The sequence below is a fragment of the Nipponia nippon genome, unplaced genomic scaffold (genome assembly GCF_047370975.1).
Source record: "Nipponia nippon isolate SJK-2023a ecotype South Korea unplaced genomic scaffold, ASM4737097v1 scaffold_2, whole genome shotgun sequence".
NCBI classification, from domain to species: domain Eukaryota; kingdom Metazoa; phylum Chordata; class Aves; order Pelecaniformes; family Threskiornithidae; genus Nipponia; species Nipponia nippon.
The window spans coordinates 73,464,866-73,492,538 of NW_028262336.1; the positions used below are offsets into that span (position 1 = coordinate 73,464,866).

The following is a 27,673-nucleotide window of genomic DNA, read 5'->3' on the forward strand; positions in this document are numbered from 1 at the left end:
GCCCGTCACTCCGGCTGCGGGAGAGGAGAAGCGAGGCTTTCGTTGTGGGCTCTCACCACCGACAAGGCGAAGGACGAAACCCAACACAACCCGCAAGGCCGCGGCCCCGTTGCGGGCCCCGCCGCCTCCCGCTCCGAGGACGATGCAAGCCCGACGCCCGGCAGCCGGCACCGCCAGGGGTGCCGAGGGGACCCGGGCCCGGGCCGGCGGCTCCCCCTGCCCCGCGGTACGTGGGGCCGGCCGACGCCCCGCTCCTTTCGCCTCCCCGCCGGCCGTTAGCCGATGGCGGCGGGGCGGGGGGCGGAGCGGGCGGGGCAGCGCGTGCAGGTAGCCGGGTAGGAGAGGCGGGGCGGGCGCGCGCGCGCGCTGCCGTTCCCTCCCCTCCTTTCCCCTCCCCTCAGGTTTGTCGTCGTGTCGCCGGCAGGGCCTCGCGCGCGACCGCGCCGGTAACGGCCGCCCTGCGCGCGCGGCCGGGGGAGGAGGAGGCCGCCGCCGTTGCATCCGTGACGGGGGCCTGAAGAGCCCAAGCTTGGGACGGGCTCTTTCCCACCGCCGGCGCAGAGGCGCTGCTCGCTCGGGGGAAGGGCGAGAAGGAGGAGGAGGAGGACTGTGTGTGCGTGTGGGGGAGCGTGGAGATGAGCTAAGCCCTGTCCCCTGGAGCCGCCTGAGGAGACCCGGCTCCCTCTCCTCCGCGTCCCGGCCGCCGCCATGGCTCACTCCCCCGTGCAGACGGGCCTGCCGGGGATGCAGGTGAGGACCAACCGCCTCCCGCTGCCCCGGGGCGGCGGGAGGGGCGAGCCCCAAGGGCAGGCACGGACAGGCACCCCCGGCGGCGAGCGAGGCGGGGGGAGCGAGGGATGGGCCCGGCCGCCTCTCCCTGCGAGCGGGGGTGGCGGGGAGCGGCGCGAAGGGGCGCGGTGCGTGGCGGTCAGGGGGCTCCCTGGGGTGGAGGGACAGGGCGAGGGGAGAAAACGCCTCTTCGCTCTGGCTGGGCCCGGGGGGAAGGAGCGGGATCTCGTCACCCGTGGAAACGAAACGTGCTGTCAGCACTTCGCGTGATGCGTAACGAGGTCCCTCCGCCTGCTGAATCCCTCCCTCCCCCCTTCTCTCCTTCCTCAGGAGCCTCTGTTTTGCTCGAAGTGTGCGGAGCGGAGGGGTGCGTGGTTTGTCTCCCCCTCCCCCCGTCCAGTAGTTTTCTTTGGTGTTTTAATTCATGAAGTGAAGCGTGCCTGGATGGGCGATTTTCGGTCCCGTTATTTTGACGTGATGAGGGGAAGCATACATAAAAACAGGGCCTGAAAATGTTGACCTTCAGCGCATGCTGCAGTGCCCATCTCTGTGGTGCTGGCTAGTGGGAGTGCTGTCTGAGGTGGGTGTTCGGGATCGGGTTTGGCTCCTCAGTTTGGCTCTAAGGCTTGCTTAGCTGCTATTGTTATACAATGGAATTTGCTGGTTCTGTGTTGTAACTATATTTTTAAAATAACTGGTGTGGTTTTCTGGTGGCTGAGCTGGCTTCCCCCTCCCCTGTTTTTCGTGGTCCAAATGAAAACCACTGCCAGAAAAACATTAAGGTCATTGGTATCTGTATGTTGTTATTCTAATGTTTCCCACATCTTATTAGACACTTCCCTGCCCTAACCTCCAAAAGAAAAACTTATGAATGGCATGTAGAGTTTTTCTCAATTTACCTCCTGTACTGAAAGTTTTTGTGCTTTGTTTGGTTTAAGTATTGATTTACTCTGGTTCATTTTTCCATGAGTCAAGATTCTAAGTCATGACTCTTTTTTTCTTTGCGTAACCTGAGGATTTGGATTTAAAATGCTACATGCTTAGGCATAGCATGAATTATAGGCTCAGGCATAGTACTGGATGCCAAATAGAGTACGTAGGCCCTCACTCTGAACTGATTAATTTATTGCTCTGTAGGTACTGCTGTTGAGTGTTCAAGTTCACCTTCCGAATATGAGCAGTTTGCTGATTGCCAGAGACAGAAAAGTAAGGGTTTGTTGCTTTGGGTAGAGTTAAATTAATGTTGCATTTTTATCCTTTTGAAACACGTTAGAACCAAGATGACTATTTCTATGTACTTTGAAACAGAGTCTGTAACATTTTAGAATTAAAAGAGTCAGATCTGCAGCTGCTTGGAAGTGAGAGAATGACGGTTATTCCAGCCATATGCATGTACTGCTTATACGTGTCACTGCATGTTCTCTCTAAGGACCCGTGTCTGCCTTGATTTGTTATTTAGTTTGTAATACTGTTAGCTGTACTAAATGGGTAGATATTCAGGATTTTTGTTAGTCCACATAATTTGAGAGCTTACTTCAAATCTCTTTTTATTCAGGACAGTGTTATTTTTCTCATGAATTTTTACTGTATTATTATGAGAGTTTCTCAAGTGTGAACTTTAACAGTGTAAAAAAACCCAACCAAACACCAAAGTAAAGACCTGCTAATAGGTAGAAGCATAAAGTCTGTCAGCAATGTGAATGCTACTTGCTAATTTTCTGCACCCAGTTCAAGATGTCTATGTCCATTTCCCTTCTTTTAGAGTATATAGCAATTTTATAGTGGTCTGTTTTCAGTACAGGATTCTCTTTGATTTTACTTGCTGATAAACATTCAAAGAGTAAGGTATATACAATGTGTGACATCTACTTAAATAAGACAAAGGTTGTGGTTTGGGACTTTTTATTATGTAGAAGAGAGAGGAATAGAGCTTAGTTCTCTGGGTTATAATTAAATTGCCTAAATCACGGGACTATCTTTTCTTTTTCTGTAGTGTGATCCCTCCTCCCCACCTACCAGCTTCTGCAACAAACGGTGTAAGCAATGTCAGTGACAAGTTTTGCAGCTTTCTCCTACATTCTTTGCTGTACTTATACAAGAGAGCAGTCAGTATCCTAGTGTGAACAAGAGTAATTTCTTGACCCCCAAAAAATCACATGCAAGGACAACGCTTTATTAATGCTGTTTGGCGTGAGCAGAGTAGTGTGTAAATAGAGCAGAGGAATGAAGGATTAATGTATTTCTCTCTGAACAACATATCTGATCGATGTTTGAAGAGTGATGCATAAAAAGTGAGTGGGTAGAGAGTGAGCCAAAGGAATGAAAAACTGTGGAGGAAATGTAGGATGGTGCTGGAAGGTTGTCAAAACCTGAGATTTGCTGTCTCCTGCAAAGTGGGCATGTTGTAACCTGAATAAAAAACAGAGTTGGGCTTTGACCTAAATTTCTATGCATCCAAATAAGCTTGGACTCAAAGTTTATGCTGTCCTTGGTTTAAGGGCTTTGTGTAGATATGAGTTTGAGTGTGTGGTGTGAAGGTGCATCATTACTAAACTGAGAGTGTGTTGTCTTCCTTCTTTATGCTTTTTAAAAGTGGCCTGGGGAAAACGCTTGTTTGTCTGTAACGCATGAGACTTCTGCAAGGCTGGCTCGAAATAAGTGTATATGACCTTGATTTTCAGATTGGCCTGCATTTCAAGGCTGTGGTAAGCTTCTGTAGCTTCTTTATGGAAGCTGTATTTTAAATAATAAAGTACTGCGTTTACAAATTTATGGTAAGGGTGCTCAGTGAACCGTAATGTATTTTGAAGCATGTTAGGAGTGTGTTGGACCAAAAAGCTCAGGAAACGTAGGCTGGCAGAGAAAGTCTTGAGGGATGAAGCTGCAGAACCCAGTACTGCAGCACATCAAGCTGTTCGATATGTGGCAGCAGCCAGTTTTAAGGTAATCTTTAACAATAAAATGCTAAAATGAATAGCGATTAAATGTCTCTCTCCTCTCTTTCCCCACTTAAAATGTTTTGGGGTTAAGCCGCATCTGGTTTGCTTGTATTTTTCTTTGTTTCTGAAGTGGGAGAACCAGAAAAGGAGTTTTTTACCCTAGCTTTTCTGTGTACTTCTAACTGTGTAGAACAGATTTCATTAACCTACTTTAAAATGAGCCTTATATTATGATACTAACAATAAGAACACTTTACACTCCTCCTGAGGAAAGGTAAATGGCTGCATCAGCCTCACATCCCAGAGAAGTGAGAAGAGCCCACAGGTGGTTTGCCTTTTTGGAGTTAGCTGTGTTCAGGCAGTACAGTGCTGCAGTTAGAATGGATCTAGGTATGACTTCTAGTTGTAATTCTAGGTGCTTCCATACTAAAGGTAATTAAAAGTTTCAGGTGAATAAGTGTTTCAGATACACTTCTGTGGCATAATGAACAGTGATACTGATGGACTGCAGAGTTACTGAGTAGAAGTAGTTATTGTCGTCATCTTTTTCCTGTTTCAGTCTCCTAAAGGGGGAAAAAACAACCAAAAAAACCAACCCCACCTAAATGCTTTGAAAGTCCCCCCCCTTTCTTTTTCTCACCAGAAAAATAATTTTCTGAGGTTTATTTGTGTTTTTAGGTGTGCCCGTATGACAGCTTCATAAAATTCCTAAGGTGCTTTTAAAATTCCATCATCTTTAAGCCAAAGCCTCTTGTGTGTGATAAAAACCTTTCTTTATCTTCCTCCCTTTCGTTTTTTTGGTAACAATAACAGTGTTTATGCAGCAAGTTATTTTTATTCGTTCTCCATTGTTATTTTCAGTACAAGAGCTACGGGTTCTTCATCCAAAATATAAATAAGCATTGACATTCACACTGTCTCGCTTCAAGAAATGTTAAAAGTTTAACTAAATTTAAGTGGCAGCTTGACAAATGAACAAAAAAGAAAGGTTGTTAAGTATAAAGGCTCCATTTCTGGCTCAGGAAGTGTCTGAACTGTCAGTTTGCTGGAGACTGGAAGAGTGTTTTGGGAAATACTGCTATTTACTTGTCTGCTCGTGCACTTTTCCCGAGATGTTCACTTTTGACTGCTGTAGGAGAAGTGTTCTGGCCTCGAGGAGGATCCTTTGTTCCCATCCAGCATGGCTGTTCTTTTGTTCTTACACATTATATATATTACTGTCTTCCCTATTATAACTCACTCTCCTTTTACAATAAACTGTTGTAGCAGTTTTATGTGTGAACTCTGTTTTTGGTAATTGCAAAACATTAGGTTGCTAAATCAAAGGCACTGGAAAGGCCACGTATCCTCTGCTGCTTTCCGATTGCAGCTTCTGTGTAGGAGATTAATTTTCCCTAATTTGATTTTTTTTTTTTTTTTGGAAGTTTGTGCTCACTGTTACTGTTTGACTCAAGTTTGATAAGTAGTTTGCAGTAACTTATGGCACTTAATTATTTGAAAGATCCTTGGACCATTACGATCATGGCTAATTGGTTTTAAAATATTCCAGGAATAAAAGTCACGATTCTGGGGCACATTACAAGCTCAGTCCTTGGGTATAAGGACAGAAGAATTTTAATTTGTGAAAACAAAGTCGGCATCTTCTCACTGTGTAGGTCAAAGGCTGTGTCAGGGCTACGCAATACATATATGGAGCTGTTTCAGAGAAGTCAGCTCTTATCAACAGTGGAACTATCAATACTGGGAAGTTGTGTGTAGCAACTTCTACTTTTTTTTCCTCATGTACACCCAAAATCTTACTATTAAGCATGTGTGGAGGAGTTAGAGTTGGTTTCCTTTGGACACACTGCTATGGGTGATTTCTTGTTGTTGTGCTTTACCTAACTTTCTAGGAAGTCATTGTTGCGGGGGAAGCTTCAATTTGGATAATGCTATTAAATCCTAGTGCTGTTAACTCAGACTGTACAGTTAAAATGACTGCAGGTCTGTTTTCTCAGTCTTTAAGCTTCTTTGTTCTTTCTTTTTGTGGCCTTTGCAAGTCCTTTTCTGTTAGGTGGAAAATAACTGGTGATTAATCAAAATGTATAGACTGCTCTGTCTTTGGGGAGCAGTTTGAGGTACTCAGTCTGTTAGTTTTTTGGGTTGACCACAGCACTTGATGAATAGCTGAGGGATTTATTAGGACAGCTTTTTGGAATAAGGATTGACAACAGTGAATCCTTATTTTTTGTGAATCTGTGTGTTACATTGTTTCAGCTCTTCTGTGGTGTTAGAGCTATGCTTTTTAGACATGCTTTCCAGAATTCTATTTAATTTTAAACGTTTATATAGAGGTAAGGTGGGGTGTTTATACAGAGTCAGAGGACGTAAGGAAAGGTTCTGTAATTTCAAAAGGTTGAGCTTACAAAAATCTAGTTTTGTGTCTTTGCTCTGGTATCAGTCACATCCAAGATGATCGGTTGTCCTTGTCAGTTACTGTGTGACAAATGTCAGCGTTCACCTTTCTATCTTGGTGTCAACAGCCTCTAAACAGGAAAAACATATTTCCATCAGCAGCCTTGCAGAACAGATAAATAGATAGTGCTTATGGCAACTGTTATCTTTCAGGTGTCCTTATAGACCACTCAGGCCAGTCATATGTCATGGCAAGTTTCATGTACCAGTTTCATGTTTGAGTAAGGTGCCCTTTTTAGTCAACTGTCATTTTTGTTCCCCAGAGCTACAAAAGACTACTGATGTAGTGAATGCATTTAAATACTGGGGCCTGCGTTATGAGTGGTGTACAAGGCTCTGACATCAGCTTTTGCATAGTAGCATCTTTTGTGTTTCTGAGATAGAAAATGGATATATGTATCTTGGCAACATTTTAAAATTTTGCTTAAATTTTCATGCTCCTTTTCTTGAGGGGTGGCGGGACGGGGGGGGGGAATGATGTACCAAACACTGATGAACAAAGCCAGCAAGGCATGTAATATAAAATACTGCATCCTATAATAATTTGACCTGGCTATTGCTTTTGTGATGATACACCTGCTTGCATTGGTGGAGCACTATTTAATTAAGTGGTGTTATTTGTGGCTAGAAGTAATCATTTGTGTGGATGCAGCTATATAATCAGACCCTCTTTTACTTGTAAACTGTTTAAATTGAGGACTTTGAGTTTGTCCCTATACATCTGTTAATCTGGGGTAAGTTTCCACATATATGTATGCACCTGACAATTAATAACAGAGACGATACATTAGGAAACATCACTTCAATGTACTGAATTTGAGATGTAGAGCGAGAAATTCTATAAGATAATATTTAGTTTTATGAGAAGAAGACATAAAGATAATAAAATGACTCTATACTACATGACAACAGTCCCAGAACAATTTTAATCTCGGATTTCCTAACCCACCATTAAAATGATCTCCCTTTCCCTGTAGGAAAAGGTTGTTTTTATGGTGGTCTTCAGCTTCCATGTTCCAGTTCTTTGGTACAGAGAAGCTTGGCTGTGAATTTAGCAACTTAATTTTGACAAAATTGCTAACTCGCTTAAGCTGATGTGTTTGGATTGTATGCCTAATTGAGTCTTGAGCCGTGATCAGTACAAGGTGATGATGACATTCACAAGTTAGTTGATACCAGTAAAATCTGTTTGTTTGTTTTCCCAAGCTTGTTTTAAGCTTTAGTATATTACCTGAAACCAAACTCCTGGATATGTTCAGGATGTGTAGTTCCAAAATCAGATAAATGTAGTTTACTTTTGAAGACATCTATTGAATGGGCAGTCTTTTTGAGTGAAATTGCTTTCATAAGCCAATAAATGCTTTGTTTATTGGAAGTATCTATGCATGGAATTGTTCACTCTTAGTGGACAATAACAGATCTGAGTGTAATAAACGTTTAGGTTGCACAAGCATCAGACTGTTCCATGTGTTGATTCTGCATTAGTATAGAACTAAGAGCCTTCTGCAGTGTAACTCTATAGAAAGTGAGGCTTGAAACAGGAAAATTTTGGGAATGCTTGTACTCCCCTATTCTATTTTTAGTTGCACTGTTAGGCAGCTTCTTGAGACATTTGGATTTTCTTGTCAGATGATAGCATGGGTGCCAGAAGAGTCTCCCCTCAAATTATGGGATTGCCATAGGTCCTAAAACTCATTCTTTTTCCTTCTTTTCCTCAATTAGTATTAATGCAACATAAATTTCTAAATGCCTCTATTAGCATTATTTATTCATCCATTTGTCATAATGGTGGGAATTTCCACAAAGAGCCGTTACTTCCTTTTTTCTTTTTATCAATAGCGTAGCTAATTAAGAGTGATGTTTTTACCATGTTTGGTTGATCTTTTTAGCAGGTGGAAACAAGTAAGAGACATTGTTCTAAAACTGTTGTTTGGGACTCTTTTCCTTAGCTGTTTTTCTGTTGGTGTCTAAAACACATTTTGTGTTTCACTGCTATGCTGTCTACTGATGATACTTGTTTGTTGTTTTCATTGTGTGCGCAAGGCATGGAGAGATTTTTCAGTTGCAGTGATTTATGTTTAAAAAGTGTAATGGACGGAAGGGAGGAAGTCAGTTACAGGTTCTGAATGTTTTTAGTGATGTTATATTGAAATAAAAATAACGAGCCTGAGAAACTATTCAGAAATTCAGCATATTTAATTGGAATTTATTATTTCTGAATGCTTGTAAAAAGCAGACTATGCACTAGGTATGCATAGTGCATTAATTAATAGTTACCTATGGCTAGGTAACTATTAATTTTGGTATTAAACTCTTAACTTTGTATGCTAAGAAGCTTTCTGAATGAAAATCTGAATGAAAGATATCATAAAATTACGGTGTGATTTGTGCAGGGGACATTACACCCAGAAAATGGTATTCCACTGGGAATTTGGAAGCATGCTTTGGACATCCATGTTATTGATAAAGAACTGAATGCTTTGTATTCTGAATCTCAGATGAGTGTATCTTCCTTGAAAGTAAATGGAAAGAGGATTATACAGTGGCTGAGGAATACTTTCATGACAGGCTGACTTTAGGCAACTTTTTTATTCCCCCGGGAAACATGCTTAAAACCTGTTCCAGTCTAGTTAGAAATCAGAGCAAGGGGGTCGAACTGTGTGACAAATGTATTAGTAAGGCTACTGTGATGTTATATGTTTTTATCCTCATCTGCTTGTGACATCTAAAGCGTTGGAGAGATGCAAGGTTTTAGAGCTTTGTCCTTCGCTTCCTCTCTCCGCCTCTTATGACCCACTGAAGTTTCATGGCAGAATTCATGGCAGTTTTTCCTTTTTATGGTGGTTAATGTGTTGTTAACTCTTCCCACTGTTGGCATTTTTTCCCAGAAAAAAGCAATTTCCTTATGATAGTGTGTGTCTGAATTGAATAATTATAGTATTGGAGATGGAAAATGAGAATATGGAATGTTTGTAGAATAAAAGAAAAGAACAATCACGTGTTCTTTTTGATAATTGACAAATTCTCAGTGAAACAGTTGGATCTTAGTTATACATCCGATTAGTACAGATGAACGCTTGCATTCTAGTCTTTGTACCTTTCGTGGAATGTTTTGCTGATTAGTCTTCTAAAAAGAAAATAAAAATCAGTTGTTGCTGTTCATGATAATTATAAAGTGGCTATCCTAGTTCAGCTGATTTTACTTTATTATCGATAGATGAAACTGAGAGATAGCTCCCTCTAGCTCAAATTTTAAGGCTTCTTGAAAATGTCATCTCTTTTTTTTTTTTCCTTGTTTAGATAAAAGTCCCAGACTATAAATCCGAATACTTTAATATATTTTGTCTTTCTGGGTTAGTTAGCTGCTCTTTGAAAATACAGGTAGGGCTTGATACAATGCAGTAAAGTTGAGCAATTTATTTTCTGCATACTGTGTCTGTTTTATTTCAGTTTCCCACCAACTGCTGGAAATAATCTTGCGTATTGTATCAGTTATTCATATGTGGTGTATATATATATTGCTGGAAGCAAAAACTTGCCAGCTTCAGAGAAAGGTAAAATGCTGGGTAGCAAAATTTGATGCTTCTCATTCCTGGAAGTAGCGTTCCCTGATGTGAAACCATCTTATATGGGTGTTTTGCGGAGATTTTTTTTGGTTGTCGATTTGGGTTTTTGATTTTTTGGTTTTAGGCTTGAAGTTCTCTGGGTACTTGAGAAAATTGCCTGTATAAACTTGTCTGCTAGATTTCTCTTCTCTGGTCTTTATATAAATTAATTTAAAAGAAAGATATGATGTGCAGCAATGATGTCTCTTTTCAAAATAAATTAATGTATTTGTGCAGTAGATTTAGCAGTAAAAATAATTCTTGGTGTGATAGAAATAGTGTACTGCAGAATAGCTGAGATTGCAGGGGACCTCTGGAGCACATCTAGTCCACCCCCCTGCTCAAAGCAGAGCCAGCTAGAGCAGGTTGCTCAGGACTACATCCAGCCTAGTTTTGAGTACCTCTAAGGATCCACAATCTGCCTGGGCAACCTATTCCACTGTTGGACTACCCTTACAGTAAGAAAGGTTGGGGTTTTTTGCTTTGTTGTCCCCCCCCCCCCTTTCTTCTGAAGTTTAAATGGAATTTTCTATATCTCAGTTTATGCCCATTGCATCTTGTCCTTTCACTGGGCACCATTGAGAGGAGTCTGGCTCTGTCTTCTTTACTCTTTTCCATCAGGTATTCACCTATGATAAGTTTTCTAACACCTGGCCTTCTCTTCTCCAAGCTAAACAGTCCTCACTCTCTCAGCCTCCCCTCATATGTCTGATGCTCCAATCCTTAACTATCTTTGTGACCTTTCACTGGTCTTGCTCCACTATGACCATGTCTTGTACTGGGGAGCCCGGAACTCCTCCACAGGTGCAGGACTTCGCATTTGCCTTCGTTGAGTTTCATGAGGTTTCTGTTGACCCATTTCTCCAGACCGCCAAGGTCCCCCTGAATGGCAGCACAAACAGCTAGTGTATCAACCACTCCTGCCAGTTCTATGTCATTGGCAAACTTGTTGAGGGTGTGTATTGCTGCATTATCCGGGTTATGAGTGAAGATGCTAAATGGTATTGGCCCCAGTATCGACCCCTGGGTAGTGACTGGCCTCCAGCTGCACTTTGTGCTGCTGATTTCCTAGGCTTATCCCTGTACGCTTGGACAATTTCTCTATATTCCTCCTGGGTCACTTGACCCTGCCTCTACCTCTTGTATGCTTCCTCTGTATGTTTGAGTTTAGTCAGGAGTTCCTTGTTCACCCATGTTGTCTTTCTGCCACCTTTTTCTTGCATTCCTGCATGTCAGATGGATCATTCTTGAGCTTGGAGGAGGTAATCCTTGAAAATCAACCAGCTCTCCTTGATCACTCTTGTCTCTAGGACTGTTTAACCTGGAATTCTTCCAAGCAGATCCCTGATCTGTCCACTCTTCCTCAAGCCCTTTACCAGTAGGACTGAGGAGAAAACCACCTGGGCCACTGTGCTCTTGACCCTTACCTGCAGGGCCATGTAGTCATGCTTGATATGCTCCAGGTCTCTCCAGGCTATTTCAGCGGTGCCTGATGTGGAAGAGTAGCATGGGGTAGTAGTTCAAGCGCTGAACAAGCTTCAGGAGTCTCTCCAAAATGTCCTAGATTGGAGTCCCTGGCAAGCACCAACCTGTCCTAGACAGCAGGTCAGGCCAGCAGATTGGGACTTCCATCCCTCACAGGGAGGAGTCTCCCACTGCTGCCACTTGCAGCTTCCTCCTGGTGTTGTCATAAAACTGATGGTTTGTGTACCCTGTTTCTATATTAAATAGGTTTACTTGTGTAAGTAGTACAAAAGTTTGAGCAAGAAGTTGATGCACCTTCTTGTAGAAGATAGAAGTTGTTTTGTTCCTTAATGTGGTAAGTTACACACCTAACCTGAGATGTCCAAACTTCTCCATTGCTTCTGATGAATACGTATGAAGTAGTCAGTGTTTCTGTTCTGATATTCTGAAACTAATTTCTGTAGGAAGTCGATATTTTTGTATGAAAGGAACATCAGATAATCACCACACACGTTAACAATGAACAAACCTGTAGTAGTGGTCTCTGATACAATGTCATGCCTCTCTTTTCTTCCTCTATTTTTATCTTTTGTTTTTATCAGTTGAAAGAAGTCTCAGTGTCTTGTTTAGAATGTGAAAATGTGGTGATGTGCAGTTATAGGGCAGAGGAAGAAACCATGAAGACAATTCCTCAAATGGAAGCGGCCTTAAAGTCTTCCTCTCTGATTTCAAGCATTCTTAATTTTGTACTGTAACATGCATTGACTGTGCTATAAAATTTAATTTGTGTTTGAAGTTCTGACTTGGATGCAAATAATTTGAGAACATATGAGCTGAATGGGGTCAGATCATAGGCCTGTCCAGTCATGTTTTGTCTTTGACAGTGGTTATTGGAAGATGTCTATGAAAAAGTGTAAGAATACAGTAATTTGTAGTACTTCTATGGTATACTTCCACAGCTTCTGCTAAATTTTACTGCTCAAGGATTTCCAGAGCCAGATGTGATTATCTTGGTGGATTTTTTTTTTCTTCCATCAGTTCTCCAATCCTTAATCCTGATTTTGTAGGGCTCACTGTCTGCAACATCCTATTACAGTGTGTATCCAGGTTTATCTGCATGCACGTGAACAAGGTTCAAAACACATTCTTTTTATGTCCAAGTATGGTAGCAGGCAGCAGTAATCACCAACAATCACAAGCCAGCTCACCATGTGGTATTTTATTTTCACCAGAAATCTCTGAACCTCCTCAGATGATGGTATTTTGGGCTCAGCCTTGAATAGGGAATGAGGATTGGACTGACTAATTGGAAAGTGATTTGGTGAAATGAAAAGTATACAAAAGGAGGTGTTGAAAGATGATTGTTTATTTCAAAAGAGCAGGCACAGAGAAATCAGAAATCTGCAAGTAAAATCAGTTGCCCAAATAAGCTTGAGAACTTTAATACAGAGATGGCTTGTAATTCTTGTGAGTTAAAGAGAAAAATTGTTTTTTAACCCTTTTTTACAATAACTGGATGAATAACCCTTCGTAAAAGGAGATTAGAAATAAGAACTGGAATGAGATGCAGAAAAAAAACTCAGTTAAAGCTATATCTTAGGTCAGAATGGTTATGGATAAAGTTTGATCTAAGTAGTTACTGATTTTGTAATCAGTAATTTACTAACAGTAACATTTTCTGTTGACCTTTAGGGGCAGTTAGTGCAGATGAGAATTAGAGATTCATAAAAATAAATACATTTTAAGATGTGTATAGTCCTGGCTATGATGAGAGTACTGGAGAGGTGATGTCAGAGTGGATGATACTCCTGGTTTCTCCAGGATTGTTCTGGACAGTTGCTGACTGAAAAGTGACCTTAGCATAAAAAAAGTCAATGCATGCTGATAAAATTTGCTGATGGTACAAAATTTAAAGGCACCCGTTATACTTGAGAGGCCATTACTGAAGAACTACTTGACCTTGAGGATTTGAATTACTGAACAAAATAGCGGAAAGTGCAAGATGTCATCAGTATGAATTATTACAAAGAACGTTTGCAATAGGCTGGGAGCTCATTAGTTGGAACTGCAGAGGTGAGTGGGTTTAGTTGGTCGCAGCTGAGTTTGAGCCACGAGGCCAAATTGAACAAATAGGCTCTGAGAATGTATTGGACTGTCTTTATTCTGTAGAAGTGGGCAACAGTGATGTTAGGTACTGAGAAGAGTTCATTTTAAGTGCAGTACGTTTTTCTGGCTGATTAAGGTCAAAAGTAATGAATCCAATGTGAAACAAGTACAGAGAGGCCACCCAAATTATTGGGCGAATGGTGGCTCTGCTTATGGTGAAAAGTAAAGGACTTTGTTCTGCGTGGCTAAACAAGCCGAAGACTGAGACAGGATGGGTGCGATTGGTGTTCAGAAGTGTGAGAAACTATTCAAAACAAAAGCCAAACTAATTCAAGTGGTTATGGAAATTAGAAATTCTGTAATCGTTAGATCTAAATGTTCTAGAATTTGTTTCTGATTTGCCGCAGTACATATTCTGTGACATACTTTGGAGGAAACGTTTTAGTGGTAGAGATCTAGCTCCTTATCAAACAAGGTGATTAGCTTTATCCTTTTGCAGCGGATGTTGCTGTTCTATTCTGTGGTTTCTAGCAATATTTGGTGTGCTTAGTTACAGGAAGGCTCTTTCATCAGTCCCTTTTATTTTAATATTAGTAGGAAAATGCTGTATGCTGAGTGAAAACTTGCAAAGAGTAGAGTCAGCAGAATTGTAGTGACAGACTCTATGGAAGATATTTTCTGTATTCAGTAATATAGAGAGGCTATTTATAAAGCTATTTGTTTATTTTGGCTCTGTTGAAAATATTTACAAAAACAAACCATTGTGTGAGAATGCTTTCCAGATGTGATCTTGGAAAAACGAATGGGAACTGGCCAGTTCAAGTAGCTTATTATGTATCTGGAGGCTTGATCTGTCCATTTTTGAAATAGAGCAGGTCATTAAAGAGAGACCAACAGGTAGTTTCCAAAAACACAGGTTGCCAGTAGTTTAAGGCTCGCACTTCAAACACCTGGTCTCCTGAGAAGAGAATTCAGGCCTTCTCACAGAGCAACAGAGCCTTTTTTTTTTTTTTTTTTTTTTTTTTTTAAAAAAACTACTACCACCTCCTTCTGTTGCTCAGAACAAAGTTCAAAAATGGCAACTTCCAAATTTTAAAACTAAGAAATGAATTTGAAGAAGTTCTGATTTGGGAAGACAAAGGTGTTTGTTTTTTTTTTTTTTTATAACTAGTAATTTCACAAGGAATTTGGAAAAAGAACTAGTATTATTAATAAATTTAATTATACTAATACCAGCTATTATCAAACAATTAATTTTTCAAAATGGCTATAAAGTTTTGATTGTAAAAGTAAATCAAACAGGAACAATTCTTCCCTGCTTCTCAGGACTTCCAGGAACAGTTATCTTGCCTGCTTTTCTGTAATTGTTAAAACAAAATGACTGCGAAAATATTCTACTGCAGTTGTTTATAAAACTGTCAGCCTACTACCAGAATCCCAAGTGCCTGACACTATTAAAATGAAGCTGTGAGAGTTCTGCAAGTCTCTGGAGATTGTGGTGTCATGATGTAATAGGCTTTAATATACGATTGTAATAGATATTTGAGTGGTTGAGGGGAAAAGGGACAACAGGGGGTGAATACGTATGGCCAACAGCTCTCAAATAGCTGCTGCCAGGTAGCCCTTGTGCTCTTGGAATTTTTCTCCATATGAACAACTGCAATACATTGTGACTTTGAGTAGTGCTGGCTTTTTAATCTCTGGAGGTGAAACACAGAATTTTTAGGCAGCTGTGACTGGGATTGGTTTGAGACTTACCCAAATGCCTTTGTAATGATGTAATGCTTAGATTCTTGTGGCTAGTGAATGGAACTAGGCGGCTTGTGTGGATGGATTAGGCGTGCACAGCTCTCTACAGCATGTCATCTCAAATTCTAACACGGTATGTATGAAAGCATAGACTGATAATTGTCTTCCACAAGGGAAAATATCTGATGCACGTGTTAAGGTTATTTTTATTCCTGAAGAATTCTCAGAGAAGTCAGTTTTGAATATTGACAAAAGAGCATTCTGTGGGGCATGAGGAGAACCACTACAGCATGATTTGGTGCCTAGTTTTGTGATCTCTTATAAATGATGTCCCTGGAAGCATTGGTAGGGGCTACTGTGTAGCTAAAGGATAACTACACTTGCTGGAAAACATGAAGTGCCCTGGTCTGGTGTCCAAGTGGGAGATATATTAACGTATTATGTATGTAGTATTTAATAGTATGTGATAGTATGTAATTCCCATTACATTGAAATTAGAGGAGGAACAAGTTTCTTTTGGTGGAAGGGACTTGGATCTCTTGCTCTGTTCCTTTTAATGGTAAAAGGGTGATTAAAACCCCACGTCTTTCTGTTTGTTTCCTGACACTGACTGGATAGAAAGATGGATCAATAAGATGTAAATCAGGGGGAACTTCTTGGGGCTGGTGAAGTCTTGCAGTATACTTAGGAGAGTGTTTTTTCTTAGGACCGATCTCACCAGTGATCTGTTCCTGGAACGATTATCTGAAAACTGTGATGTCTTGTAGCTTCCTTTAAAGTATTAGAAGTAGTAGTGTACTCACAATTTGTGCCACATGGTGGTAGAATCCAAACTGCTCCACAAACACACTGCCTGGAGAACTGAGTGGGTTTATCTCTGGGCTCAGTCAGTCACAGCTACCTGGTCATCAAAATGCTGAATTAATCTGTGAAATTCAGATACCTCCAGTCAAACTAAAATATCTTCTAGACTATCTTCTTCTTGGGGCTGCATGGGTTAATTACGTAACCTTTGAGATGTGAGAGCAGAAATAGAAGTATAGGTGGGAGATGCTGTATAAGCTAAATTTAATTGCTAAAGAGAAAATGTTGGCTCAATGCTTGTCAGGGGTAACGTAGAAATTTTCATTCCCCTCTTTATGCTTCTGCAAAGTTTGGCTACGTATAAACTGTGTGGTTTTATGCTTATTTAGACATTACTGAATTTTTCTTGTGTGAGCCTTTTTTATATATCAACAATGTATTTTCACATAGTTAGCAGGAACCTCATCCTTTTAAGAACAAGTCTTTTGAAGTGTTTGTTTTATTTCTTAAGGGAAAGATTCTAAGTAATCCTATCCTATTTTTCTTCTTTTCATGACTATTCCCTCTACTTATGACTGTTCCAGTTTAATTGTAATTTATATATATTTTTGTTAGCTATAAAAGCTCCTTGCTGTTAGACTAAAAAGGTACACAGTGGAGCTTACTGTCCGTGCACTGAAAGTGAGAAGTCTAAGAGCAGCAGCAGAAGTCTAAGAGCGGCAGTAACTAACTGAATACTTGACAGTGGAGAAAAAACAGATATGGCAGAGTGGTCTGCCTAGGTCATCCATTCGCATATTTTCATATATTCGCATTTTGTAGTTTTCATGTGACTGTTCAAATCAAGATAGCTGGGAACAGGATTTTTTTAGGAGTGAATGAGTTTACCCAGCTAAGACAAGAAGAAAAACAAAAATAAATCCTGCTCGAGAAAACCTTGGGGTCAGGGATATGGAGGAAGCATGGCAGTTCATGTAGGTGATCCTTAGTAGGAGAAATTTGAAGGTGCTTGCTTGCCACATCAAACAAAAGGAAAATAGTAGTCTGTGCACTGAAGAGTGGGAACAAAATCCTTAAGAGGATGAGATATGTGAAAAATTCAGGAGAGTAGGGCCCTGGGTTCTGGGATGGAACAGATTTCAAGAGAAAAGAGTAGACAAAAGGTTTACTTTTATTGGTAGTGGTGTTTGATCTATTTTGGTTTTAACAGAAACCGAATCTTTGTAAGGATCTTTCATTCTCAGTGCCTGGGTGCAGTTTATTGGCAAAGAAAAAGAAATTGAGGTAGCAGCACTTTCGGATGCCAGTTAGGAAAAAAACCCTGTCACAGAAACGGTATTGAATTTGTACTTTATATACAGGGAAGCATAAATGTTGCAGTGTGTGCATATAAGGGATGTAGGAAGAACGCATTAATTACGGAGACAGCAAAAAAATAGCTGAATAAATAGGAATGTGTAGAATTCAAAGTGTTTGTTGCCTTTAAAAATATCACATTTTGTTTTAATGTTACAAATACTGAGTAACTTTTCTCTTACTTTTAACAGACACTGAAGGCAGATCCAGAAGAACTGTTTACAAAACTGGAGAAAATTGGTAAGGGCTCTTTTGGTGAAGTTTTTAAAGGAATTGACAATCGGACTCAGAAAGTGGTTGCTATAAAAATTATTGACCTAGAAGAAGCAGAAGATGAAATAGAAGACATCCAACAAGAAATCACAGTGCTGAGTCAGTGTGACAGTCCATATGTAACTAAATATTATGGATCCTATTTAAAGGTAAGATGCTCACAGATGATGGTGATTTGATTTTTAAGTAATTCTTTTCCAAGTTATCCAATCATGCCTATTTTCGTTGGCAAGGTTTCAATCAGACCTCAATTGAGGAAAAATATGTTTTTGTCCTTTCAGTTCTGAGGAAGGAATGAGTTACTATATTTTGTAAAGTATGTGACAGAACTTAATGGAAAAAAAAATGCACGTGTCTTTTGCTATTTCTGTACAAAAATATTAATTTAAATACCATCAATTTGTTAAACTCTAAGTAATATGTTTAGATTCTCTTAATATTAGGAGAATGTAACATTAACTGTTGTTTAAATTCAGAAAATATAACCTAAGTCTGCCTTTGAATTGTCAAAACATTAAAAACAATGTAGTATCAGCTGTTTTGTGAAGCTTGAAAGTTTTTGTCAAGGTTTGATTAGTGGCAAAGCTTAGGTTGCTTTTCAAAGGAGACTGAACCTAGCCTTGATCTGAGTGATTTAAAAATTAAAATCTAAAAGTTAATTTATTTGCCCATTAGCAAACAGCACATTAGCTGTAAGTGAAGCTAATGGAAGGGGTTTCCATTAACTGCCTTCTGAATCTGTTTCCCTTCCCTTCCCCCTGCCATATTAATTAATTTCAGGGTTCAGTTTTAAGTGTGCCAGATAGAAGTGTTTTGGTGTAGTGGTTTTTTTTGGTTTTTTGGGGTTTTTTTTTGTTAATTGGATGAATATAGTGATTTATCTAGAAGGTAGTGAAAATATCGGGAAACTTTTGGTACTACTTTATTTCTTTGGTCAGGCTTTCTCCCCATCTGGATAGCTCTTTCTTTTATGACAGTGAGATGGCAACCTAGATAAGAGATTGTTCTCTTGACAGGGTTTGAAGTTAGAAGCAGGCAGACAATACTTTAATTTTCAGTCTGCTTTTGCTTTTGTGGAAGCATTCTACTTCATCAGCAAAGACATGAAGGTTCTGAAAGGGGGACCCTGTTTTATCTCTGGATTTCTGAGATTGCCAGTTAGTTTCCAAGGAAAAAAGGACTTTTTCTGAATCCAGGAGATGCGTTACTGAGGGGACAGACAGTTTAACCTTTCTTCCTTGTGCTCTGAACTAGCTTGCTTGGACAGCTTATCACTGAAGGCTTTGTGAATGGTTTCAGACCTGATAACTTGTCACCAGTACTGGACTTAAAGGTTATCTGTAGTTTAGATCTCAGAAGCATCAGGAGGCACATAATTGAGCACAGTAAATTGGATAAATTTTTAATCATGGCTTTTATTACTTCTTTTGAAATTTCTCAGTCTAGGTTTGGTAGTTAAGTGAACTATGGCAAAAAGGCAAAAGTGGGATTTCTCTCCTGTCTGCTTCAAATCTGTTCGTTTTAGAGGAGGAATGCTCAGATGTTATAGGATAAGTGAACAGAATCCAAGAAAAATAGTTAGAAGTTTGATGCAAATGCTACTTAATAGTTTTTAAAATGTATAATAAATAGTAATGTGGCTGAAAAAGAGAATCCAGTGTCCAAATTTGAACCGAATGAATGTCAACATTTGTGAAGGTAGTATGGCAACTGTTGCTTTTACTAATTGAAGGTGAGAGGAGACTGTAGGGGTCGGTAGTGTGAATGGGTTTGGCTGGATGGAAGTGTTATTAGTGATATTTGTGCTTATCGTTGTGAGGAGGACCTTCTGAAAATACTTGTACCTTCCACATCCCTTCTGTCAAGTGCCTGTGAATTTACCGACTTGTGTCAATTTTCTAAGACACTGCAGTAATGGTGGTTACGTATGACGCGGTTACTTTTGGAGGAAAGTACAGCTCTTTCTACAGCGAGTAGAATATACAGCTAGTCATGTTTATTCATTACTTCAGTTCTTTGTGAATATATGTTGTTTTGCTTGGTACTACAGAACTTTTGGTCTTCAAAACGAAAAACTCATTTCTTTGTGCTGTTAACCACCATATATTAATTTTTAGGTGACGCTGAAGTGACAATCTTTGCAAAGGAAACATTTTGCAGTTCTATTAGTTTTCTAAAGTAAGGGTCAGGTCTTGTTATTGCATAGTAATAATGTGTCATTGTGTGTGTGTGTGTATATATATGTATACACACACATGCTTAAAAAGGACCATATTAATGTTTAAATGAATTGGTTAATATTCTTGGCTAAGAATCTAGGTTTATTTGCTGCAGATCTTTGTTGTATTTGCAAGCCAGGACTGCCATATGTAGTTCTAAGGGCCTGACTGTCTTTTAACCCTATTTCTGACAACGTGATAATCCATCACCAAGAACGTTCAACGCATTAATTTTCCACATCTTGAGTAATTAGGAGACATTATTTCTTCTGTGATTGGACGGTTTAGCTCTAATTACAAGAAAGATATTAATGTTTTCTCACACAATGAACTCCTTTGAAGTAAGCAAGTGGGAAAATGATAGGATCTTGGGTTATATTGCGAGCCACTGCAGTGATTATTATTCTCTAAAGCCTGTGCAGCGTGATGTGTGCTGACCACGTGCCTGTTGGATCTTGGATAGAAAGAGGTACTGTTTACAGAGGACTCTTAAATTGGTTTTCTATAAATTATTTTTGGCAGACAAATAGCACTTCCAATAACAATTTCAATCTCTCTCATTTTTTTCCTTCTATCTCTAGATCAGTCTTTTTCCCCCCCTAGGTTTCTTGCATATCCTTTTGTGAGCTGAAGAGGTGTCTTATTATGTAATAACTTTTTTCCTAAGTACTCCCATGTCAGTTGTTAAGTAGGAGTAAGTATCTTTTATGAGAATTTTTTGGTATTTATTTTGTTATAACAAGTTTCAAGATACTGGAAAAGTAAAATTTCTATCCCATTTGGGACACTGCAGACCTGATGATTAATATTTCATGTCCCTTTCTAGAACAAGTTTATGTAATTGCAGAATAGCTGCTCTGACATCCGTTAAAATATTTGACAGATTTTAAGAGGCAGTCTGTATTTTCAGTAAAGGTGGTTGATGGGCATCGCCATGAAGACTTTTGTATTTTTCAAGATTTTATAGGTAGCCAGAATGTTTTGGGGTGGTTTTTTTTTTTTTTTTAACATCTGAATCATCTGTCTGAGAAATCCTTGTATTGTTCTTCATTCTCTGTTATTGCACACCTGCTTCAATTAAGCTACATGATTATACATGCCAGTGCGTTAAGGGACCTGTTGCTTGAAATTTTAGAAGACTTATATAATACTGCTGTACTTGCCTGAGGCCTCTTACTGTCTTCAGATCATGTTCATGAGAATAGCTTGTCAAGCTCTTGGTGTCTACTGTATGATATACATGGAAGTATAACTTGAAATTAGTATTATCATTTAATGAGTGAATGGCAGTTACTTTGTCCTAGAAATTTCCATTGTAAAAAAAAAAAAAAATTAATTTTTAGCTACTTTTTAGAGTAGGGTGATAAATGCCTTGTTAAATTTTCTTACTCTAAAACTTTTTTATATCCCAACTTCATCTTTTCAGAAATGTGTTTGCTTTGTAGCATTTTTTTTTTTTTTCATATCCAGAGACTAAGCCATATCTGTTCATGGCAGTATTACTGCTTTAACACAGTGAGTCTTAAATAAAAAGCCGCTTACTGCTTGCATAGAGTAAGTCTTCCATTCCCTCTAGACTTTGTTCTTTATGTCTGTTGTTGGAGGTTTGTGTGTAATTGCTGTGGTCAGAGTTCATTCAAACAGAGCAATAAGCAGTAGTGAAGTGGGTACCAGTTTAGGTTGTCATCCTAAATATAAATTAATTTGCAGAACATCTTTTTGTCGGAAATCCTAAGATCTTTATATAAACAGAAATGCAAATACTCTTTTCTAAAGCCACATTTTAAAATATGATGTGTTCATGTTCCCATTCTGTTGGGACAAAGGGCTTTTGTCTACTGTAGGAGATAGTAAGTAACTAGAATGTTGCTCTTAAAGTGTATCGCAGCGACATGGTTTATATGGGTGCATATATCTGGAGGGGTTGCTGTTCCTTATCTGCCACGGTGGGTTTAAAAACCTGTATCAATGTTCCTTGATGAAGTAGGCTTAACAAAACAGGTAGTGACTCGTTATCTCTCTGCTCTGGGAACCCTATCTATCCTCACTGTCTTCCAAATGAAAGGTTCATCTGTTCCATCTATGATCTGATTAAATGCTCCATGGGTAGAAGAATTATACTTCTTTTTAGATGCTTAGAAAATTAATTCACAAAACTTCTCTGAATCTGTTTACTGCTTTAGATTTTAGGTGACAGCATCTACTGCCTCCATTGTAATGAAATAGGGATTCTTTGTGTTTCTTGTTAGATTTATTTTTTATTTTTTTCTTATAAAATTGTCTAAAGTTTTTTGCAGTCTCTTCTGAGTTTTGCCATACTGTAACTCTTTAAAACTATTGCTGTGCTATTTATTCTAAAAGTTTTCCTGTCTAGGAGCTTGTTAGCTCTGCTTTTTGCATCTTACTCTGCTTTACCAATTTTTCAAGAGCTTAGTTAGATTTGGTTCTGAAGTTGTTTCTCTTGTCCTTTTCAGACCAAGTTGTTTGGAATCTGTTTTATTTCCAAGATTCAGATGCCTCTCTGATAATGTTTCTTCAGTTTTGTTAATAACTTTAATTACTACTTTATTATAACTTCATAACATTTTCATATTTCTTTGATCTTGGATTATTATTTAGAAATATATGAAAGTAAATGAATTTGTCTTTATCTTTAAATGGTTGAAGAATAAAGTTTCTTGGCTTTTTTTGCATACGTATATGTCACTCAAAGCTGAGGTTAATGTTTGTATATGGACAAAAGCTGAGATCAATGTTATATATGTACGTATACATTAAGAAGTCTTTAAATTCCCTGTTTTAGCCTTCTGTGCATATGAATATAATGGTAGAGCAAATGATCACTAAGTAGTTTCAACATCCAGTATAACTAGGTACAAGTGATATTGAATTGGTATTGAGCTAGTCTTGTAGTATGTATTTTAAAAAATATCACTATCTCTAAGCTTATGTTTCTTCATCCTTATGACATATTTTTCTGGCATGCTTTGTAGCTTTTGGGATACCCTCTTTTGAACTGTTTAAACTTCTTGACCCAATGAGAGTTAGACTTCTGGTTTATTTCCCCCCTTCTTTTACCCAGACACCTTCCCATTCTGTAAAAGTATTTTAAGAATTCTTTCAAGAAAAAAAAATATAAAAAGAGCTGATGCTGGTAAGGTTCATAAAGGATAGCTGCTGATAATTTTCATTTTAGTCCTCATACCTGCATAGGTCTTTACTTCATGTCTAGAATATAATATACCTACTGCTGTAAGTCAAGCTGGTGCTTATATAGACTGCAAGAAAACAGAAAATGCCTTCTGGTTAATTTATGACTGACACAATATACCCTCCTGAAAAAACCCATGCCACTTCTATGAAGTTTGGTTAACTGAGCTCTGTAGAACAACGAGTTCAGCCAAATGAAGTCTAGAAATAAAGATTTTGTTTTGAAAAGCAATGATTCTGAAAGTAATGTATAGTTTATTTTAGGTAATCAGATGAACATGAGGTTGGTAAGTAATGCTGTGGCAAGAGCCAAAATAAATCTTTTATTGGCTAGGGCTTTGGTGTTACATGGCATCAGTGAGGCCGTTCTTGGAATAATACAGCCAAGTGTGGCTGGAAAACTGTAATGCATTCAGTAAAGAGCTTCAGGAACAGGCTGAGGTTTGGAAAGCCTGTATTCCAGAGGAAGACTGAAGTTCAGGCTTGATTTTCTTTATCTAAGAGAAGGGTTAGAAGTGACTTGATGTGTATATATGAAAGCTTTTCCATGTTTAAGTGCTGATAGTTCAGTGCTTTCTAATCTATTATGGTAAAATATGACAAGATGTAATTGCTGAGTGGTCAAGTTAAGCAAGGTTCACCTGGTAATCACACACACTTCTTAAAAGCGAAGATAGCTTAAATATTGGAAGAGTTTATATGAGGTGGATTTTATTGCACTTGCAGTTATTTTTTAAATCGCTATCTGCTGAATTTAAAGAAGCCTAAGCTTGCATGCCTTAGGAAACTCAAGGGTGTTAATGTGGATATGTTGAATATTCTTGCCACAGTAATCTAGGTAATATAACTTTGAATGTGGGTATTTATATGTGACTTCAGTAAGTTTTAAGTTGATGTCCTTTTGCTTCACAGCTTTAACTGGTTTACTTTAACATTTATGAGCATCTCTGAACTGATGTGACCTTAAATGTATGCTGTGGGTCAGCCAGAAGTCAATGGACTTGGTGCATTCTGTTGTCATTTGATATAGCAGGCAGCCTATTGCAGATTACATCATGATTATCAGGGCAGGAGAGCAGAGCGGAGATTTTCCCGCTTAATGTTAGGACTGTAGAATCCACTGCAACAGGGGCTGCTACTGCAGCACAAGAAGTGAAATGTGTCAGCAGTTTCTTCATGCTCTATCATTTGTGTTGTGTGCCCAGCCCACAGCAGCAGCTAGTGCCCTTTCAGACTTGACTTTTGCAAAGGACAGTCACTGAATTTTGGGGATTAGGCACACTTAAATGAAAAAAAGTTGTTAACTATTTCTCATTTTGCCTGCTACAATTGCAGCCATGTTGACATTATTGCATTTTGGGGAGGGGTTGAGGCAATGGAGTGCCTTCTCTGTTCTCTTGACCAAAACCAGATGGAATTGTCTTATCCTGTAGGAATTCCTGCAGCTGAAATGGGAGGGGTGCTGGGACTGCAAATTCTCTCTTCTTGGGACAGTGTTGGGAGCAAAATGAGGTACAGGTTCCTGTGAGGCAGTCCCTATTCTGGTGTGCTTACTTTTCTTCTGGAGGCCTTGGTAAGCCCCTCTGTTCTCGCCAGGCAGCACTAGCCTCCAGAGGAGCTGAACAGGTGTTGCCGTCATTTGCTCATAGTCAATGTGAAACTGACACCTGGCTGGACAGCCCTGAAAGAGGTAGCAGGAGAGTTTCTGTAATGGTGCTGATAGGCTTTCAGATCTCGTTGGTCTACTGATGTAAAGAACAAGTTGAAAGCTTCCATTGATACAGCCCCTAATGGCCATAAATAAGACAAAGGCAAAAGGGTGTGAAAGAACCCATGAAGTCTGTCTATCTCTAGCACAGGTGGTTTTGCTCTGAGGCCCTGTTTTCATGTTTAAAATAGTTTGGTCCCTTCTTATTTCAGAGATGGCTACATTGCAACTCTGAACCTTTGTTGCCTGTAGTCTTTACTACTTTTGTCTTTCCCTGTAGTCATTTGCTGTGCTCTTAATGAGAAGAGTCCCTTGTTTGCATTGTCTTTCTTCAAAGATAGTGTTTTCAATTGTGACTTTAGAAACTTTTTATTCCACTACTTTCTTTTAGCGGTCCAAGGGATTATTATCACTTTCTGGAATCTGCATCATATTGTCCTATTTTTCTGAATCCATGGAAAAATCTACCTAGTTTAACAGTGTAATCAGTTCCGTACTGTTAGTCTTTTATGGCTAAATAATTCTTACTGTACAAGTGTATCGAGGTTGGGAGGCATCACTAGTGTATCTCAAAGAAAACTGGGAGTTCATAATAATTATATTTTGTATTACCCAATGTTTAAGTACTTAACTGTGTCATGGTATCCTGATCTTGTTTTAAATCAAAATTTAGAAAGCTCAATGTAAAATATAATTTCTTGGAAGTAATATGTTTGTGTTGTGCTTGTTGTGATGGCCTTAAAAGCTGCCTCTGTACTGCTCTCATTGCTGGCTTCTGTATAGTATGAAATACTCTGTGCATAATTTCATGTCTCGGTACCTGCCTTTAGGCAGATCTAACAGCTAGCTGCTGCTGAAATAGGCAGCAACAGTACCTTATTCCCCATCCTGCTTTCATGTTCCTGCCATTTTACTTGTATTGGACCTGTTGAATGCATAATGGCTTGGTTCACCTGGGAAACAAGTTTCCCTAATGCCTTCTCTTGTGCCTTCCAAAAATAAACCTGTGGCTTCAAAATTGCTAGGTCTGGTAAAAAAAAAAAAAAAAAAAAAAAAGTGGAGTCAGGTGGCCCCGAAATTGGGGGGTGGGGGGAAAGAGAAGGACCAGGGTTTTTGATAACAGCTTGCTTCTAGATTAGCTGTAACATGAAGCCTTGTATTTAGTTTGGCCATACAGATCAGGATGACATAGCACTGCTTTCTAACAGTATGTGGTATTGTTTATGTCAAATGTCCTTCTGTGTTGTGTGTGTTAACTGCTACATTTGTTGCTGCGGGCCTGTGGGGTATCTGAAAAGGAAGTATTAGTATGGCATCTAGGTGCAAGCTTTTTTCCGCTGCTGCTGAAAGGGGAAGTCCAACTCTGCCTTGCAACTGGCCATTTCCTCACCCTAGCAGCAGGGGCTATTTAAACTTTCAGTGAAGTGGTTCAGCTCACTGAGGAGGCAGGGGACTAATTGCCGCCTTTTCTTTTTTTTTTTTTTTTTTTAAGGATGGGGGGGATTGGTCTAAAGTTTTATGGGAGTACACTGCCAAATCACTGTTTATGAAACTTCTTTTATCAGCCAACAGTAATGCTGAAAAAAACATGTATATGTGTATGCATTTGTGGCCAGGTTTAGGTGGAGTCGTTCCATGGGCTGATTCCCCATCTTGTTGCCCAGATAGGCTGCTTGGCACAAGGCTTCTCAGCTAGAATGTGACCGATGGCACTATCAGGTGGCTGCCAGTCTATTGATCTGATGTTCTCATAAACCTCTCAAACATTTGCCATTTTGATTGAAAACTTCTTTCTTTACATACCTCTGTCATAATCTTGTGCTCTTACATAGTTGCAATGTTTGTGTCATATCTTCAGTGTGAAAATTAGGTAGTTTGTATTGCTCGGTTAACTTTCTTTTGCTTCAGTATACTTTGGCATTTATACAGTTCTTTGGGTCAAATGAATTCTTCTAGGTCTTCTTATGGTCTGTATGGAGATAGTTGTATAAAAGCAGAAAAGTAAAATTCTGTACACATACAAAGGAATATTATCTTATGGCATGTTACAGAGCATGTTAATAAGCATATTAAAATGGTTGAATGTACAACTTTCAGAAACTGTTATTTGGAGAAAGTTGGCTAGACTAAAAAATATTGAACTTCAAAAGGAAAGTTCCATGGTGAATAGGTTTATGGACTGTATTAGTTCTAAATCATCACAGTTCTTGTATTCAGGAGCCAGTGTTTTCAACCAAATTCTTAAGGTTCTTTCCGTCTAGTTTTTTCATTACACTACTAAATTTTTAAGTTGTTGCATAACAGTTGGCATAAAAATCATCATTTGGAGGTACTGAGGCTTTTTCCCTCTCTGCTTTCTTCAACAGTTCCTTGAAACAGCCATTTCTAAGAAGGAAACAAAAACATAGGGGAGGAAGGCAGAATGGAAATGATGGGTGTGAATAGAAGGTGTTTCTAGCAGTAATTAGAGGTCGGGGAAGAGTTGTAAAGAGAAAAAGTGGAAAATAATAAGGTGTTTGCAGAAAAATGATGTGTTTTGCAGGGATTGGAGCAATGAGCTTGGCAGAAGTCTGAGCTGAAGATCCTGGGCAATTCTAGGGCTGATACGTACAACTGCATTAGTAGTAAGGGTTTTGAAGAAGGATTGGCCTATGAATATTCTGTAAAGGAAGCAGTAGAATTTAATAGCAATGTGAATGCAAAAGGTGAAGGGAAAAGAGCAGTAAAGATTTGCAGGCTGCAGAGCAGACATGCAAAAGATCTTGGAAGTTGTATACACAAGTGGTGAAAAAAAGATTAAACTGATGGGTGGATTGATATTTGTGCAAAGAAGTAAATTTGAGTTGTACCTTTCATTTTGAATTTAACTTGATGTAATGGGTAAACAGGAACAGATGTAAGCATTAGAGCAGTTATTTTTTGGACAATGGAGGTGAAGGGGTCCTTGTGCCTCATATTTTCTGTTGGAAGTTTGTTTCTGGTCTAGAGAGGGGAGTA

At 39.2% G+C, this 27,673-nt stretch overlaps 1 protein-coding gene across 2 annotated transcripts in view; it reads left to right on the forward strand.

The window, feature by feature from the left end:
- The first annotated feature begins 382 nt into the window (after positions 1-382).
- Positions 383-27,673, forward strand: part of STK24 (serine/threonine kinase 24) — a 64,198-nt gene continuing 36,907 nt past the window's right edge. Inside the window, exons 1-2 of one of the 2 annotated variants that reach the window (XM_087758524.1) lie at positions 383-750; positions 17,458-17,688. In XM_087758524.1, the coding sequence (XP_087614650.1) occupies positions 709-750; positions 17,458-17,688 (273 nt within the window). In that variant the 5' untranslated portion in view covers positions 383-708. Of the gene's footprint in view, positions 751-1,150; positions 1,370-17,457; positions 17,689-27,673 lie in introns of those variants that run through there. The other variant, XM_087758523.1, reaches the window with a different exon arrangement.